Source organism: Vitis riparia, chromosome 18, assembly GCF_004353265.1.
Source record: "Vitis riparia cultivar Riparia Gloire de Montpellier isolate 1030 chromosome 18, EGFV_Vit.rip_1.0, whole genome shotgun sequence".
Taxonomy (NCBI): domain Eukaryota; kingdom Viridiplantae; phylum Streptophyta; class Magnoliopsida; order Vitales; family Vitaceae; genus Vitis; species Vitis riparia.
Window position 1 is genome coordinate 37048810 of NC_048448.1, and position 20463 is coordinate 37069272.

Genomic DNA, 20463 nt, shown 5'->3' on the forward strand with positions numbered 1-20463 from the left:
AATCTCAAATTACAAATGTTGTTCGGGAGACCCTCAAGGTTTTTACAATTATCCAAATACAAGTTGCGAAGACCTTCTAGAAGTTCAATCGATGATGGTAGCTCTTTTATAGCTGTTTTATCTAAACTAAGTTTTTCTAGTTTTCCAATACTGCGCTTGATTTTTGGAAAACTAGTTAGTTTTGAACAGCCACTGCAATGAAGAGTTAAAAGGTGTTTCGACTCATGGATGTCCCCAGGAAGACTCTCAAGGCTTACACACCCTATAAAATTCAAGGAAAAAAAAGTTAGTTTAATAACACCCTTATATGTGGGTGAACCTTAAGTAAAATTATACAACCTGAAAGAATAAGTTCCTCCAAATTTGGCACGTTTGAGAAATTTGGTAGTTCAATAAGTTGTTGTGAATCTCTAAGATCGATGTACCTTAAATTTCTAAGACACTGGAACAAAATAGAATTTCTATTAATAAATCAATTTTAAAAAACTTTAAAATATTATGAAACAAAAGCAAAAATAAATAATAATCATACCATGTTTCCTTTCCAAAGTAGTTTTATGTTACTATTGCTCAAACTGAGGAAAACAAGATCATTTGGATAATAGTTTGATGGTAGAGATTCTAAAGAATATCTATCCCAATTGAGACATGTCAAGTCATCAAACGAAAATACAAAATCTTCAGGAAGTTGTATGCGATTGTGGGAGACGACAAGCAATCTAAGTCTATTCATCCTTTCGAAAGCTTTGCATGTAAACTGTATCTGTTCTGATGTGTCCATATCAACAGATATCCCTTCAATGTTTTTAGTCCCCTAGATAATAAGAGTATAAAATTATAAGAGCATAATACATATAAATCCTTACTAAGGTGATATAGATAAATAACTTCTTGAACAAAATATATTGTTTATGTACATATATATCTTACCGTATTTCTTTTTAATACTCGATAAATATCTGTATGTCTCCATAATCTACTCCTCTCTCCTGGCTCATTAGGACATTCTTGATCAACGATGCCCTTGCCCATTTGGGCTAACAAATCATGCATATTTATTGTCATTTGAAATGGTTATGAAACACCTATCAACAAGAGCATTTATCCCACTTTTCACTTCGCATTTGGAACCCTCCAACATTCTTGAGACCGTTTGCACATCTCTTCCTTTAAAGAAACATGCAATGTCAAGAAATATCATCCTTTGTGTATAATCCAATCCATCAAAACTTATTTTAAGCATATTTACAATTTCCATGTTAGGCACCTTTTCTAGCTTCCTCAATTCGCTTTCCCAATCTGGTGGTTGCTTTCCAAATAATAGAGAACCCAAAACTTTAAGTGCTAATGGAAGACCATCAGCATATTCTACTACTTGACAAGGGAGATCTCTATAACCTTCCTTAGGATGGTCTTGTTTAAAGGCATAGCAACAAAAAAGTTGAAGACCTTCTTGAAATTTTAATTTTTCAACTTTATACATATCATCCACTCCATGTCTAGTTAGCAGATATTTTTCCCTAGTAGTAATGATGATTCTGCTTCCTGGACCAAACCAATCATGCTTTCCAATTAAGTGTTCCAATTGTGTCAGCTCATCTACATCATCCAGAAAAACAAGAACCTTTTTTGAAGAAAGCTTATCCCTTATTATTTTGATACCTTCATAAACATTCTTTAAAACTATTTGCCCCTTTGTCCTTAGAGTATCATCAAGAAGTTGTTGTTGTAACTTAAGAAGACCAGAATTTTCTGTGGATTCTTTTCTGACATTTGTGAGCAAGGTAACACTTTCGAATTGATGTGAGATTTGGTTATAAAGAGCATTGATGATGGTAGTCTTACCGATTCCACCAAGCCCATAAACCCCGACCATGCGAACATCATTCGACTCAATCTTTAACAATGATCTTAGTTTTTCCAAACGAGAATCCATTCCAAAAATGTTCTTGTTAACACCTAAAATCTTAGGTAAGTTTCCATGAACGTTCTCAATAATATCATCGATAAGCTTTGATTCATACCTGCCAATTGCAAATCATAATAGATCATGTACTCACGCAATAGAATGAGTAGCAAAAGACAAAAAATTATGTGAAATAAATTTATTGATGCTTAGTTTTCCAACTATAACTTAGTAGGGCTAAAAAGAATTTAAATTAAAATAAAATGAACCACATCTATCAAAGTACTTATGAGTATAGTTTCATTATTCTATATAGTTGCTCGTGTGATAGAAATGCGGGAAGAAAATGCAGAATATGATTTGCATTATCAAAAGTGGAAAAAAGAAATTGAAATATTTTTGTGTTAACTTATCTACACAATCTTTTGGAAGGCTCAAAATGAAGTTGACTTGTTTGGAATATTACTACCCTATTTTGATAGGGGATTCCATCACAGAATCAACCACTATTCTGCATCCAAGCTTTTTAACCTAATAATTTTACTACCGATTAGACGATCAACATTACCATCTTTTGTACTTGCATAACTTTCTCTCACCATTCATTTAGGCTATGTTTGGTTCCCGGAAAATTTGAGGGAAAATGGGAGGGAAAGAAAATGCAAAGGAAAAGTAGAAGGAAAGAAAAGGTGAAGGAAAATAAAAAAATAGATTAAAAATTGATAAATTATTTTTTTTGTTACTTCAAACTCATTTTATTTATTTTAACTCATCAATATAAAAATTAAATAATTTAAAAATACATAAGTTTTTAATTAGTTTTAATTATATTTGATTTTTTTTGATATTTTTCATAGGACAACCAAACATAAGAAATTCATTTTCCTTAGCATTTTTTTTCTTTCCTTTGTACTTTCCGGGAACCAAACATAGCCTTAGATAATGGTTCCCCTAGTTGTTCTCTATTATTATTATTATTATTATTATTATTTATAAATTTTATAAAAAAAAATTAAAACCCTTTAATCAAAATATAACTTTTATAAATTAATTGAACATATTTTATTTATAATTTTAATTATTTTGTCTGAAGGAATTAAAAAAAAATTATTTTAAAAGAATATCAATTTTAACTTAAAATAATTTAGTATATTCTTTATCAAGTGTAAAATTTTAATGAACAGATTTTTATTTTATAAAAAATAAAAAAATTTAAAATTTTAAAACTCACATAGCTTTAAAAAAATTTTATATCAGCAGACAGAGAAAAGGAGAGTACTTCAAGTGAAAAATGAAAAGAAGTTACAATTACCTGTTCTCCGCAACATGTCCGGCTAGATTGCCTGCTTGCTCCATGGCAGTCCTCCATTTCCTTATCTTTTCCTTTCTCTCCTCGTCTGCATTTTCCTCATGACCGGCAAATGCTTCTCCACAAATCCCAGTTTGCTTCCGAACTTCAGACGGATCCACATTATAGAAAATTGGGATAACTTTTTGTCCCCTTTCCTCTTTGCATTCCATGATCTTGACAAGCTCGTCCAGACACCATTTGGAATGAGCATAGGTTTTTGAGAAAACAATAATGGCAATCCTTGATTCTTCAATAGCTTTTAAGAGCTCTGGTGCAATCTCTTCTCCCCTTGGAAGCTCTTCATCATCTCTGAAGGTTCTAATATTGTTACGAATCAAAGCCGAGTAGAGGTGATCAGTAAAGCTTTTGCGAGTATCTTCACCTCTAAAACTCAAAAACACATCGTAGCTCCACTGAGAGTGAGAAGTGGAAGAAGAAGAAGAAGAGGGTCTCTGGATGCTAGGGGAGGCCATGGTTGAACAGAAATTGGAGGAAAAATAAGGGTCTTCGGGTACTGAGTAACTTATTCCCCTAGCCTTATGTGAAGTTTGGATGTTGGTGGTGGGATGTGCTTTTTCGGATTCTTGATAAATATATTGCTATTAAAAAAAATAATATTTAAAATACCATAGTTTGGAAAATAATTCCAATTTTACGGCACTTTTGAACACGTAGGATAACACGTAGGAGAGATATGAAAACCCATCCCCCTTTCCATTTCCCTTCCCGTTTTTCTTCTCTTCCCTTCTCATTTTTCTTCTCTGCATCAAACCTCCTCTGCCCGAAAACCCACTATCCCGCACGTTGATCATGAGGTGGAGATCCTTGCCTCAACACCAATAGGAAGGAAGTGAAGTGCAGATCTGAGAAACCATTGCCCCGGTGTTTTCTGTAAGTTTTGTGGTTATATTTGGTTGTGTGGTTGTGTTTGGTCACCGAGAAAGTGTGGGAAAGCTGTAAAAAAATTAAAGTTTTTGTTTTTTTTTACAATGAAACCGAGTGGACTAAAAATAATGGAGAAAGTTTTAATTTTTTTGTGGTTCGACTTGTTGTGATTTTGTTTGGTTGCCAAGAAAGTGTGGGAAAGTTGAAAAAAAAAAAAAATTTCCAATATTTCCTACCAGTCCAGCCCGCGCACAGGGTATCTGTCCAATTTTTTCAGCGTAATTTGCTCATGATTTGAGAGGAAAGGTTGTGTTTTTCAGCGTGGCTCAAAAATCGTGGAGGGTTTGTGAAATTTAAATCCAATGGCACAAAAGCAAAGAGACCCCTGGACAGATCCAGAAAGCATGGAGCCAAAAAAAAAAAAACATTTTTTTGTTTGTTTTTTTATGGGATTTTGCATGGACTTTCCCGGAAGCAAATGGGGGATGGATTTTATTGGGAATCAAAAACTTGGGAATCAAACAGGGGTTCCTCCTTTTACAGTCTATCATCACTCAAATTTAGACAAGCATTAATTCTGAATTTATAAATTGATAACTGCAAATTTTACTTCTGAAGCCATGCTGATGTGCGTAGTGGTTTATATTAGGCCATAAAAATTGTTTACATATCCACTTGCAAGTAGTGATTTTTTCTTCTGGGTTTCTTTTTCTATTTTGTGGAATGAAGATCTACATAGCTCCATCCAAGGCTCTTGTACAGGAGAAGCTTCGAGATTGGAATCAGAAACTTGGGTCCCTGGGGATAAATTGTCTAGAGCTGCAACAAAATAAAAAAATAATAACCTGATTAGATTAGTACCTGCAATAATTGAAATTGAAATTCAAATTCAAATTTAAATTCAAAGAGATTCTTCACTTTTTATTTGTTAAAATAAAAAATAAAAAATACTATTTTTTTTTTGTTAAAATTAAAAACAAATAAGAAATATTTTTATTTGTTTCATTGCTTTCAACTGTTGCAAGAAGGTATGTTGATCTTTAATAGGCAATCCACATACATCAGTTGAAGAAATATTTTTATTTGTTTAATAATTTATTCATTTTTTATCTTTTACGGTTTAGGTTTGGATAAGATTGAATTGAATTTGTTTTTATCTGGTTAGATTGATATCCATACGGATATAGTGAAAATTAGACTAAACTCCAAGGTAAACGGAATCAGTTAATACGATGAATAAAATTATGATATATTTTTATTAATTGAAAATTTTTCATTCAATTATAAAATAATTATAATTAATTTGTTATTTAAAGTGTTTTTTTTAATATTGTATTTATATCCTAACTTTTGATATATATTTCTTTAGTGCATATCATTTATCATGGGACAAGTTTGTCCTAGTGGAGCTGGGATACATGTTGAACCTTTTGTTGGGGGTTCGAATCCTCCAACAGTGGAAAAAAAAAGTTCAATTTTGTATGCATAAAAACTATAAATTGATTATAATAATGTGAAATGTGATTATAACATGTTTAATTTTAAAATCTATTTAATATTAAAAAATTATGATATATTATAAAATAAATTATGATAAATATATAAATTTTTAATATATTAATAATGTTAAAAACACTATGAATAAAATTATAATATATTTTTACTAATCAATTAAATGAAAATTTTTCATTCAATTATAAAATAGTTATAATTAATTTTTTATTTAAAGTGTTTTTTTAATATTGTATTTATATTCTAACTTTTGATATATATTTCTTTAGTGCATATTATATGTCATGGGGCAAGTTTGCCCTAGTGGAGTTGGGGATGCATGTTGAACCTTTTGTTGGGGGTTCAAATCCCCCCAAGTGGCAAAAAAAGCTTGTGTATGTACATTTTGTAAGTGTACATTCATTATACAAAATATTATTTGATGATAATATTGTGAAATGTGATTATAACATGTTTAATTTTAAAATCTATTTAAAAAAATTATGATATATTATAAAATAAATTATGATAAATATATAAAATTTTAATATATTAATAATATTAAAAACACTATGAATAAAATTATGATATATTTTTACTAATCAATTAAATGAAAATTTTTCATTCAATTATAAAATAATTATAATTAACTTTTTATTTAAAGTGTTTTTTGATATTGTATTTATATCCTAACTTTTGATATATATTTCTTTAGTGCATATCATATATCATGGGGTAAATTTGTCCTAGTGGAGCTGAGATGCATGTTGAACCTTTTGTTGGGGGTTCGAATCCCCCCAAATTTGATTCAGTCTTATATATCTTTTATTTGATTCTTTTTAGGTACATCAATGGATAGTTTGCTTACAATTGTGTGTTACAAGAATCAGTCTTATATATCTTTTATTTGATTCTTTTTAGGTACATCAATGGATAGTTTGCTTACAATTGTGTATTACAAGGATGGTGAAATAATTGATGACACATCTCATCTGAAGAAGAGAGTCCTTTTGATTTAATCTAGACATTAAAGTTTATCATCGAGATCAACTCAAATGAATCGTTACATGATTTGCACGCTCCCTTAATTTTCATTTCCTTTTTTTTTTTCCTTCATATTAATTCCACCACCAAATCTGATAAAATCAAAATTAAGTTTTATAAGCCTCTAAGTGATAAAAAAAAAAAAAAAAAAAGACCTTCTATCGAGAAAGGGGGTTATTTCTAAACACAAAAAATCGGCACAGAAGACCTTTATTGAAAATGGTGTTGTTACTTTGAAAAGTTTGAATGGACAAGACTCTAAGTTGAGTTGATGGGAAGAGGAAGAGATGCAGTTTATTGCGACTTTTAAGATAAATATTTTTCTCCTCCACACCATCCTTTGACATCGGTCACTTGCAAGTCATCAATTGACCAACTTCGTTTATATGATTTATTATTATTTTTTCCAGTTTTTCTAATGAAAACATTTCTTTGGTTTGAAGAAATATTCATGTTAATGGTTCGGATAGAGAATCTTTCTATTTAAAATATTTTTCATCAAAATTTAAAAAAAAAACGTTGTAAAAGATTTTAAATTTTTTAAAAATATTTCTAAATTTTATCAACTTTGTTTTATAAAATTTTCTAAAATTATAAAAAATTAATTTTATGAAAAAACATTTATTATTACATTATTATTTATAATTTTAGAAAGTTTTATAAAATGAGGTTGATAAAATTTAGAAAATATTTAAAAAAAATTAAAATCTTTTATAACTTTTTTTTTTGTAAATTTTGATGAAAAATATTTTAAATAGAAAGATTCTCTATCCAAACCATTAACATGAATATTTCTTCAAACCAAAGAAATATTTTCATTATAAAAACTGGAAAAAATAATAATAAATCATATAAACGAAGTTGATCAATTGATGAGTTACAAGTGACCGATGTCAAAGGATGGTGTGGAGAAGAAAAATATTTATCTTAAAGTCCCAATAAACTGCGTCTCTTCCTCTTTCGATTAACTCAACTTAGAGTCTTGTCCATTCAAACTTTTCAAAACAGCAACACCATTTTCAATAAAGGTCTTCTATGTCGACTCTCTGTGTTAAGAAATAACCCCCTTTCTCGATAGAAGGTCTTTTTTTATCACTTAGAGGCTTATAAAACTTAGTTTTGATTTTATCAGATTTGGTGGTAGAATTATTATGAAGGAAAAAAAAATAAGGAAATGAAATTTAAGGGAGCGTGCAAATCATGTAGCAATTCATTACTCGATCAGAAGGTGTACGGACTAGAGGGCGAGGGGCTCATACGAGAGGGACTAGGCATACATCTGTTATTAGAGATGCACCATCGACTGACATTAGTCTGCCACCTGTTTAGGAGACTCCTATTACACCTATGAAAGTGCCATCCACCCCACCTGTAGTACCACTTGTTGCATCATCACCACCATCGATAGAGGCTACATTCGTTGATGAGGAGTTAGTTCATATAGCAAATGATGATCAGCAAGGACAAAAGACAAATCTTGGTCGAGAACATGGTCGAGGACGTGGTAGGAGACGTGGTCCTGGAGCTCATGGAGTGTTACATGTTAGCCCCATAGAGTCAATAGTGGAGCATGCACATCATAAACGTTAACTACAGAAGAGGAAGGCTTCTTCGTGCGGTACACATTGAGGATGTTACTACATATGACTTGTATTTTAGATACTATTAGTATTTTGCATATCATTATTTTGGACAGATACTCAAGATGTATGTTTTTACTTGTTATATTTTGGATTAACTAACTTTTTATTAACATAAGTTCTATAGTATTCTATCTATTTTGGACTTATTTTACACAAAATAGTATTGTTACTATTTTGGAAAGGTGTTGTTATTCTCTATTGGTTTACTTGTTTTCATTGGTTTTGGATCGAATGTGAAAATACTGATTATAATGTATACAGGTGATAAACTTTAAACATTTGGTTGTACAGTAGGTAATACTAATTAAGAGATAGATTTTTTTTTTCTTTTGTGGAAGGTGTCTCTTGAAGAGACACCTTCAGTATAAATTCGAAATTTTCTACTGTGTATGGAAATTGTGGAAAGTGTCTCTTCAAGAGACACTTTCAGTATAAAGCGAAAATTTTTAACAAATAATGAAAATTGTGGAAAGTGTCTCTTGAAGAGACACCTTTAGTATAATTTTATTTTTTGGGAATTGTAGAATGTCCATTTTCAAAATTCGAAATTTTCACTGAAAATTTTGTTGAAAGTGTCTCTTCAAGAGACACTTTCAGTATAAACCCAATTTTTTAAAAATGATGAAAGGCGTCCAAATATAATTTCAGTTTTTTGTGATTATGGAAGGTGTCTCTTCAAGAGACACCTTCAGCATAAATTCAAAATTTTCCACTGTTTGAATGGAAATTGTGGAAAGTGTCTTTTGAACAAGCACTTTCAGTATAAACTCAATATTTTTAAAATTGCGGAAGGTATCAAGAGACACATTTCACAATTCCCAAAAAATGGAATTATATTGAAGGTGTCTCTTCAAGAGACACCTTCTATTATTTTAAAAAAATTGGGTTTATACTGAAAGTGTCTCTTGAAGAGACACTTTCCACAATTTTCATACATTAAAGAGAGACATCTTTAGCTTTAAAATCATTTCCACAAATAAAATACATATTGGATTTTGTGGAATTGTGTAAAGTGTCTTTCCAAGAGACATATTTAGTATAAATCTAATTTTTTGGAATTCTAGAAGGTGTCTCTTCAAGAGACACCTTTGGTATAAATTAAAATTTTTAGGAATTGTAGAAGGTGTCTCTTCAAGAGACATCTTTAGCTTTAAAATCAAATTTATAAGACATTCAAAATTTTCAAATTGTGGAAAGTGTTTCTTCAAGAGACACCTTTAATGAATATTGAATTTTTTGCCACGTGGAAAGTGTCTCTTCAAGAGACACCTTTAATGCATATTGGATTTTTTGCCACGTCGAAAGTGTTTTTTCAAGAGACACCTTTAATATAAATCAAATTTTCTGGAATTGTAGAAGGTGTCTCTTCAAGAGACACCTTTAGCTTAAATTCAATTCTTTCATGATTTTGAAAATTGTGGAAGGTGTCTCTTCAAAAGACACCTTCCACGTGGTCAAAACTGTCGTAAATCTGTCAATATTTTCAAAACTACCATTTTTTAATTATAATTTTTTAAAATTGCCGCAAAAGTTAAAAAAGCCCTGCTTTTTCTTTCTTAATTATTTCTCCCTAGCTGTATCCCTTTAGCTTTGAATGATAGTGTGGTTCACATGGTCAAGACCGTACTTCAATAATTTCCCTTCACTCTTTTCTTTTACATTTTACTCACTTTTCTGAGTTTTCTCTTTTTGACAGTCAACAATGGCCGACAGTCTTTCTCTGCCGTTTACAGCTGTTCTTTTCTTTTATTCTAAAATAAATAAAAAAAAATGATCAAATCCATGTGGTCTTTACTTAGGTCATAAGATCGTGTGAACGCACATTAAATTAAAGTTATTTAATTAATTTTTGTCTTTTCCATAGTGAGCAATATTATAGTAGAAAAATATGATAAGTCATATGACAAAAGGTAAAGAAAAATTTGATCTTGAAGAGTAGAAAAAAGCACAAAACCTTCATGAAATTCTAATTCTAAGGAAGAAAGACCATGCTCAAAATTTCAAAATTTAAATTCTTACATACTTTTCACATTTTACAGATGACTTTATTATTAATAGAAGCACATAAATAAATATTGTACTTAAATCCCACTAATTTATAGGTCATAATGGTATATATAGGTATCATAGTAATGAGTGGGAAGGTGGGTACCTCTAAAAAAAATAGACTAAACCAATCACCCTAAAATTCAAAGTACCTTTATCATAAAAGTCATTAATGTCATAATGGTAATGAGAGTGAATATCTTTTGAAAGAATAGATAACCCTAAATTTCAAAAGAACATCTGTTTCTTGGGAATTGTATCCCCAACAGCCCTATCTTTTTTTTTACTTTATATCTTTTTATTATTATTATTATCGTGAGGATGGTTAAAGAGGATACTAGAAATCTTTCTATGGTTTAAAAAAGAAAAATGTGAGTGTTAAGTTGGCATTTTTGCCATTTTAGAAAATACTTAATTTTAAAATCATTAATAGGAAGAAATAAAGAGTTCACAACAAATAAAGTCATTTTTATTGACTGCTCTAGGTAACCCTTTCATGGCTTTTAATTGTAACTTTATCGAAAATCTTACTCCTTCCTCTTTGTCTTCCTTTTGTTATTCCTAAGTTTCAATTCTTTTTTTTTTCTTTTTTTAAATAATAATATTGGTTTTATGTTTTAATGAAATAGGTTGCAAATTTGAAGAAAACATATTCTAATGTATTTATTGATTATAGCCCTCTTTTCGAAAGGCTTATCGTTATTTACATTCTCAAACTAATCAAATTTTAGATGAGCTTAAGTTTTCCTTTATTAACAAAACTTCTACCATATCTTTCTTGTAGGAATAATGTCAAATGACCATATTTTGAGACTTCGATGAATGGTCTCAACCATCCAATCCAAATACGTACCTACTCAATCCACAACTTCACTCCCACTAAACAATCTTTCAACTATTAACACTATAATAATTAATAAGATCTCTTACATTTGCTATTCAAATGATCATAATAGCGTTGATCCTCTATTTTATTTTTTTAACACATCTCATTTAAAATTGTCTTTCTTACATCCTTTAACAACTTATTATGCACTTATGATCATTTTTCTAAGCTGTTTTTTTAGCTTTCATTGATGGTTCATTATGATTATATCAATTACTAGTTTTTTTTATTTTATTTTATACAAGAGACATATGGGAGGGATTGGGTGCATTCCAATCTTGATTTTAGTGATTTTAAATCTTAATTTAGGACTTGGTTTTTGATTGATTTATAACATATTTAGGATTGTTTAAAATTTTAAAACTTTAACTTTATAATTAGATTAAAGTTTTAAATTAATTAATAATTGATTTCATTCTCCTTTAAAATGTAGAATATGATAAAAGGCCCGTAACAAATTCAAACAAATCTTTATACAAATGAGAATTTATGTCATCCAATCATTTTATTAAAAATCACTCTATAAATTATAAAAATAAAGATATTAATATGTTTTTTTTTAATTGACAAATCATGATGAAATTATAATCATTTCAATATTTTATTAATTATATATTAAAACATCACTATAATTATTCAATTCCCACATAATATAAAATGAGTTATTTTCAGTAATAATAATAATAATAATAATAATAATTAACCATATCTGAATAACATTTCATCAATTATATATCAAAATAAAGTTTTATGTTTATCATAACCTATGTTTTAAAACAAAACAATAAAAGTTATATTTCCATTTAAATGTATTTACATATCTACCTCCATAGCCTATGGTATTAAAATAATCTAATAAAACACAGTATCCCATAACCGGTCAACAGCACAGCTGCTCCTACCCTTAGCCCCTTGCAGCTGCAATCAGCTGTTCCACTCTGTGTTACAGTCCAGCTTTGGCCGCCCAAGACATACATCTTTTCACCCATCAGGCCATCACCCATTTACCCCTGCCACAGCTATTTTTTCCCTTTGAGCTGCCCAAAGTCACACCAAACTAGCTGATAAACCATACCTTACAACCTGCAAACCATGTCCTCAGCCATCCCTAATAGCCCACTGCCAGCCCGTAACTTAGCAGTAAGACAGCTCATACTAAAGCTGCCATAACCTATACCCTATAACCTAATATACGACTCTCACAACCGCCCTTTGTAAGAGTCACACCAAAGCCAAATTTTTATTATTATTATTTTTAATCAACTCCAGCACAGCCTCGTCAGACCGCCGAGCCTCCTGATCTCATCTCCAAACACGTTCTGCAGCTGAATCCTTTGCCTTTATGAAGTTTGGATGCTGGTGGTGGGATGTGCTTTTCCTTTCTCAATTATTTCTGCTTAGCTGTATCCCTCTAGCTTTGAACTTTCACTTTTGTCCCTTTTGGCAGTCAACAATGGCCGACAGTCTTGCCTCTGCGATTTACAGCCGTTCTTTTCTTTTAGGGAGAGTTGGGATTACTGGCTGTTATACGAGAAATACATGGTTTTCAAAACCATATAACTAAATATGATTTACCTGAGAAAAATTGTGAGAGTTGAGTTGTCATTTTCGCCATTTTAGAAAAGACTTAATTTTAAGACCGTTAGTAGGTAGAAATAACAAGTTCACAAGAACGAAAGAGACCTTTGTTGACTGACCTAGGTAACCCCTTTCATGGCTTTTTCATTTTTGGGTTTTCTTTAATGAGGCTAGGTGATTATTGTTTATTTTAACTTATATATTAGATGGATTTCATTTTTAATAAGAGTTTTTCATGGTAAAAATTGATGTGATACAAATTTTTATCGATATTAATATTATTTTATCATAAATTATTTAGAGTATAGATATAAATAAAATATCAATACCATAGAAAATATTAAACTAAAGTTAGGTGCATATGCAAAAAAATAAAATTTGAAAAATAGAATAGTTCAAATCCACACATCCATCGTCCTATAAATTAAACTAATGATAGATACATAAGTCAAAAATAAGATTTGAAAAGGAGTATAATCCAATTCAACTACCCACCTTCCAATAAATTAAACTCAAAATGGGCACATATTCCAAAAATAAATTTTTAAAAATAAAATAGTCCAAACCAACTTTATCAACATGTCCATCATCCAATAAATTAAATTGGAAATGAGTCGGATGTGATAAAACAAATGTCAATTTCCATTTCACTTATATTAAATTCATTTATATATTTATATCGAAAATTATCCTTTGAATCTTTCTAGAAACATTAGATTTTAAGGAAATCATGCAAGTATACTTTTCTTATTATCAATTTAAAATATAAAATCCTTCCATAGTTATTTATTAAAGTTCTACAAAGAAAATTAAGAAAACAAGGATTTGGTAGGTAATTATGTTTAAAATAATTTTCTATTTTTTATAGTAGAAAACCAGATTCTAACTTTTTTTTTTATTTAAAAAAACACATTAGACAAATTTTGACCAATAAGAATTTCTTCAAAATTTGCTCTAGATACATGTTATTTTAAAAACATGATTTTGACATATTTTCAAATATTGTTTGTATAGTTTTTGAGCAAAAAATGAAAAGATGGAGAATACTCCAAAAACTTTGCAAATGAAAATACTATGTTTTATATTTATGTTTTCAAATACAATTTTGCAAATGAAATATTTGAGAATGTTCTTACAAATTATTTTTTAAGAAGTGCTTTTGAAAACTTGGCTAAACATGACCTAAATATCCTAAACATGAAAGATACAAGAATGCAAGAAAAACATTTTCAATAATTTTATTTTATTTATTATATTAAAGAGTAACATTAATGTTTCATTATGAAGTTAAAATGTTTCATTCAATCAAAATTTATATATTCTGCTAGTTTTCAAGGAAAGCATTATTTATCAAGATGCTTCCCTTAGTTGTTTTGTATTTTATATTTTTCTTTGATTGGGATTGGTGAGAATTGTCCTAAATATAGATTTTATTTTGAATAATTTCTAAATTAGATTTGTAAAAAATAAGAAAAAGTATCTAGTAATTCATTGTTACACATGAATGTTGCAACTTGGTAAAATTTATGATCTTTATCACTAGGAAATTTTGCTTATAGATATAAATAAAATGGTAACATCTATCACAAGGAAAGGTTGGGAAGGAAGCAAACATATTAATAGGTGAAACAAGAAAAAGAAAAATAATAATAATGAATGATAAAAAAAGGTAATGGAATTCAAAGTCATGAGTTGGTACTCTATATTATTTAAAGTGATTATAATTTAGGATACAAATTTCTTTAGAAATAAATAACGTAAATAGATTCTAAAAAAGATTATGTAAAATTATAATTTCTTAAAAAAAAAAAAAAGAAGGTATTTTCTTTGTTTTTAAACATTTATTAATTTTTAATACTAATACAATATTAAATCTAATGAGAAGACCTCCTTTAATCTTTTCACTTTATTCATTGAAGTCTTTTTAAATAATTTGAGAAAGTAATTTTAAATTCAATTATATGGTGAAGATCAAGGTAATAGTTAGAATAAAACTACAAATAACATGGTCAAGATCAAGGTGGGTGGGTGTGTGACAATCTTATTTACTTTTTTGGAAGTATGAAAAGAGTAATGAAATCATGTACCTAATAAAAAGTAAAAAAAACTTTAATCGTAATGGAGGAAGCAAACATGAAACTTCCTTGAGAAAATGGTAATATTGAATTAGATAAGTTGCATTGACGAACATTATGGTCCTTATTCTAAATTATTTCATTTCTTTTATTGTGTCTCCATTCATTCAACATGACTTTTGAAAGTATAAAAGAGTAATATAAGTTACGTACCTAACAAAAGTAAAGAAAACTTTAATTTTAATAGGGAAGGAAACATTAAACTTCCTTGAAAAAATGGCAATATTGAAAAGTTAACAAAGTAGTTTAAATCTTCAACAAGTTGTTACATTAGATAACTTGCATTAAAAGACAACACGTATCTTAGAAATAGAAAGTTTTGAAGTGAAACATCTAAACACGTAGGTACATTAAACAATGCCTTGGTCAAAAAAGGAAAATGCATAGGAACATATATCAAATAATATCTTGGTCAAAAAGAATAATGCCTTAGTAAAAAATGGAAAATGCATAGGAACGTTAAATAAGACAATATCACATAGGGTTTAGGTAAGACAATTCTCTAATCCCTTATCCTTGTTGGCTCATACACTTGTTGAACCTCTTTGATAGGAAAATAATCCAAATGACTCATAAAATATAGTGTTTATATGGATGCTATTAAGATATAAATTAGGCTACAATGAAAGTTAATTATAACTTTAATGTTGGAGGGAATAAGCAACTTTTTGTGAGAAAGGGCAACACCAAGAAAGTCAATAAGATTAATTATCTTAATAATGGAAAAAAAATTCATATTTATGAATCCTCAAAGTGAATCAAAGAGACAAACTTCAATTTTGAAGTGAACATAATTATCTTTTTTTGTTTCTTTGTTAAATAATTAGCAATACTTAATTTATCGATCATGTAAGAATCAAAGAAGAATAGCTACTATCCATGCAATGGGTCGCATCTTATTGTAACAAAACTTATGATTATTTTTCTTCCATGTATTGGAAATTACTATAAATTCATTTCCCACTTGTTATATGACTTAGGCATCAAATAGAGCCCACTAGATAAAATTTATCTCAAGGTATTTCCACATCAAATTTTTTTATTGTAAACATGATTATGGATGTAAGTTTACATTGAATAAATTTCAAGCATTAATGTATACTAACAATATTTAAATAAAAATGATAATGTATTTAAATTTTTAATAAAAATTCAGTTGAATTTTTCAACCAACATTTGATTTCCTTCCACTCACCTAATGTTGGCATTAAAATGCATTAATATATATAAAATCATTGTATTGGGAACTTTTTCTTCGGAGCTTATCCTCAAACCTTCTTAAAGAAAAAAAAGATTGATTCTTGTTGTGCTCACCTAATGCTTGCATTAAAATACTATGAACTTTTTTTTGTGAGCTTATCCTTACACCTTCTTAGAAAACAATATTGATTCTCATAGGTAAGAAGATAAGAACAAAAACTTCTAATAAATTACATTTGGTATATTGGTAATTTAATGGGAAAAGACCTTAAATTTTGTAAATGTAAAAGGATAATATAGTTGGACGACACATTTATACAAATATATGATTGGATTTTAATTTTGTAATTAAGAAAATAAAAACTTTGGGCTATTTAAATATAATTGGATTTTAATTTTTAGTTTGGGTTAAAGTTAAAAAGAAAAATTATGACCCAAATAAATTAATTGGGCATTTATATTTAAACAATTAGTCTTTAGAATTAAGATTTAATTGGATCGAAAAAAAAAATAGAAATAAGATATTAAAGGGAGTAGAATGGTCTTTTCCCATTAGAAACCTAGGTATAAATATTCACCCTTCTTTACAAAAGTCTTTTGCATAGAGAGAAAATGTAGGGATTGAAATCAATCTTTTAAAGTAAACATGTATAGATTCAATATTTAGTTTCATTTTTAATGGTCATAAAAAAATAAATAATCTAGAATCATATCATGATAATTATTAAATATGATTAATTTTTATGAGAAAATTAAATAACACATAATTCTAATTAATTATATAGTCGAATACCATTAACCATTCTTAGTTAAAATTTTAAAGTCTTTTTGCACTTGCATTGGACATTACTATTAATAGATGCATATCCATGAATATTGTAGTTAGTAATATTTCTTTTAGAATTAAATCCCATTAAAATTATATTGCATTGTGATGTATATGAGTCACACCTTCAATTATTTTTATTTAACTTTGGTTCTCAGAAAATATTAAGGCAAGAAAAAAGATATTAAGGAAAATAATTCTTCATGTTTGATTGTCTTATGAAAAATTCAAAACAAAAATATCTATATAATTAAAATTAGTTTAGAACTTATTTATTTTCAAATTATTTAATCTTTATATTGATGAGTTAAAATAAATAAAATGAGTTTGAAATAACAAATAAAAATAATTTATCGACTTTAACCTTATTTTTTATTTTCCTTCAATTTTTCTTTTCTTTTATTTTTTCTCTTTGTTTTCTTTCCCTTGTATTTTATCTCAAATTTTTTGGAAAGCAAACATAACCTTAAGGATTATGAGATCATATTAGTTAAAAAGTGAAGTTTCTACCACTACATATACTAGATGCATATACATGAATATTTTGATCTTAGTGTAAACAATCTTTATATAAAAATGAATAGATTATTATAAATGATATTAAAATTGATTTCCTATGGAGAAATTACAAGTGTTCTACACTTTTTATATATATAAAAAATTTCTTAATCAATATTATCAAATAACTTTTTACATTTTTCTATTAAAATATATATATTTTTTGTAAAAAAATTTCCTATTATTATAATAAAATAATATTTTCATATTTTTCAATTAAGATATACTCTTCATAAGGACATTCCTATTATTATAAAAGATAGATTATTTTTTTATATGAATATTTTATTTAATCAAAATAAACATGGAAAGAAATTGTTCTCACATGTCCTATATTGAGAAAAATTATATATAAATTGGAAATAATTTTAAAATTAATAAAATCTAAAAGTTGTTTCACTATTTTCTAAAATTAATTTCAATTTTTTTTTATTTTTTTTACTTTTTAATTAGTGTATGTTTATGTATGTATGCATGCATGTATATATGCATACATATTAAAAAATGTTGATCATTTAAGTGGCTCTAAATTAATTATTTATTTGCATGAAAAAAATTATTTAAAATGAGTTGTTCATCTTTTATGAGATATAATAAAAGTCATTCGCACTAGGTCATAGTGGTAATGAGTGGGAAGGTGGGTGTCTGCCTTTAAAAAGAATAGAAGGGAACAACCACCCTAAAATTCGAAAGTATAATATACAAAAGTTCCTTGCGTTGATGTACACATACGCATGAAACTTCCTTGAAAAAATAGTAATGTTGAAATATCAACAAAGTAGTTTAAATCCTCAATAGGTTGTCACATTAGATGATATATATATATATATATATATCTGTGTGTGTGTGTGTGAGATAAAAGATTTTGAAAGGAACATCTTAACGCATTGGAATATTAAACAATCCCTTGGTCAAAAAACAGAAAACATATAGAAATATATATTGATAATAATATCTTATTAAAAAAAAATAATGTCTTGGTGGGAATGGGAAACGCGTAAGAACATTGAATATGACAATATGACAATATCTCATATGGTTAGGTAAGGCTATTCTCTAATCTTTTATCCTTGTTGGCTCATATACTTGTTGAGCCTCTTTCATTGACAAATAATCCAAATGACTCATAAAATATAGTGTTTATATGGATGGTATTAAGATATAAATTAGGCTACAATGAAAGTTAATTATAACTTTAATGTTGGAAGGAATGAGAAACTTCTTGTGAGAAAGGGCAACACCTAGAAAGTCAATAAGATTAATTATCTTAATAATAGAAAGAAAGTTCATTCTTATGAAATTGAATCAAAGAGATAAATTTCAATTTTGAAGTAAACATAATTATTTTTCTATTTTTGTTAAAGAATTAACAAAATTTATCATGTAAAAATCAAAGAAGAATAGCAACTATTCATACAACTGGTCTCATCTTATTGTAATAAAACTTATGATTATTTTTCTTCTATGTATTGGAAGTTACCATAAATTAATTTCCCACTTGTCATGTGACTAATGCATCAAATAGAGCCCACTAGATAAAATTTATGTTGACGTATTTCCACATCAAATTTCTTTATTTGAAACATGTTTATGGATGTAAGTTTGCATTGAATAAATTTCAACCATAGATATGAGCTAACAATATTTAAATAAAGATGATAATGTATTTAAATTTTTAATAAAAACTAAGTTGAATTTTTCAACCAACATTTGATTTCCTTCTGCTCACCTATTGTTGGCATTAAAATACAAAAAAAGCTCACCTAATGCTTGCATTAAAATACTATAAACTTATTCTTGTGAGCTTATCATTGCACCTTCTTAGAAAAAAAAACAAGATTGATTAATCTTATTGGTCGGAAGATAAGAACAAAAACTTCTAATAAATTATATTTGATATAAACTTGTCAATCATCACATAAAAAAACAATTTCTCCAGAGGGCGTTGACCCCATCAACCCCCATAAGCTAACCAAGCGGCTCGACCCTAACATCCTAAGCAAACCGCAACAATACTGATTCAAGCTTCACAATCCAACACCAATAAAGACAAGAACAATTGACACTCAAAAAATTTATTTTTTTTAACTTTTTCCCTTTAAGTTGAATTTTATTTTTAAATGGTGTTATCTCATTAATTATTTTAATAAATATATATATGTTATATCTTAAAATTGGTTAGTAAATTATATTACGGTTATCAAAGATATTACCATATATAAAATACAACTTAATAAATCTTAATCATAAAAAAAAGCACAACAAAAAGATATATTAATTTAATTAGTAAGAGCTTATTTAGTTGTGTGATTTAAAAATAGTTTTCTGCTTTTAAAAATAAAAAATTATTTTAAAATTTTTTTAACACTATTTTAATGTTGTTTTTTGGAAACAATGTTTAAAGATGGTAAAATTGAAAACAATTTTTAAAGAACAAGTATGAGTTGTTTTCACTCGTTTTTAAAAAACAAAAAATATATAAACTCATTTGACCATGTTTTTTGAAACTTGTTTTTAAATTAAAAAAAAAAAATTTTAAAAATAAGTTTAAGAAAATATGACCAAACGGAACTTAAATAGTTAGGGTTTATAATATTAATGAGAAAAAAAAGTTAATTTAAGAGTTTGCATGCAGGTAGAGATCAAGCTGTAAAACTGGTTTACTAAGGCACCCATTTTATTTATATATTCTTCGATGTGCATGCATTGACCATGTGGTTAGGATGTGTTGCACCAAAATCTCATGATTAACTTGTAGTTCAAAATCACAAACTAGCTGTATTTATTAGAAACAGACCATATTGGGTCACGCACATTCTCCGTCATTTTCTATTTCTTAGCAACATATATAACCAAATGAAATTGTTATATACTAATTATATTTTTTAATTAGGCAATAAATGAATGGACTCCT

The 20463-nt window shown here is 28.0% G+C and overlaps 2 protein-coding genes across 2 annotated transcripts in view; both read right to left on the reverse strand.

Moving 5' to 3' along the window:
- Window positions 1–20463, reverse strand: part of LOC117906637 (disease resistance protein RPV1-like) — a 68382-nt gene that overhangs the window by 11902 nt on the left and 36017 nt on the right. The window lies entirely within an intron of this gene.
- LOC117906639 (disease resistance protein RPV1-like) lies at window positions 184–3829 on the reverse strand. Its single transcript, XM_034819754.1, has 2 exons — window positions 3219–3829; window positions 184–262 (listed from the first exon to the last, which is right to left on the reverse strand). Exons 1-2 carry the CDS (start codon window positions 3728–3730, stop codon window positions 247–249), a joined length of 528 nt encoding a protein of 175 aa, XP_034675645.1. The 5' UTR covers window positions 3731–3829; the 3' UTR covers window positions 184–246.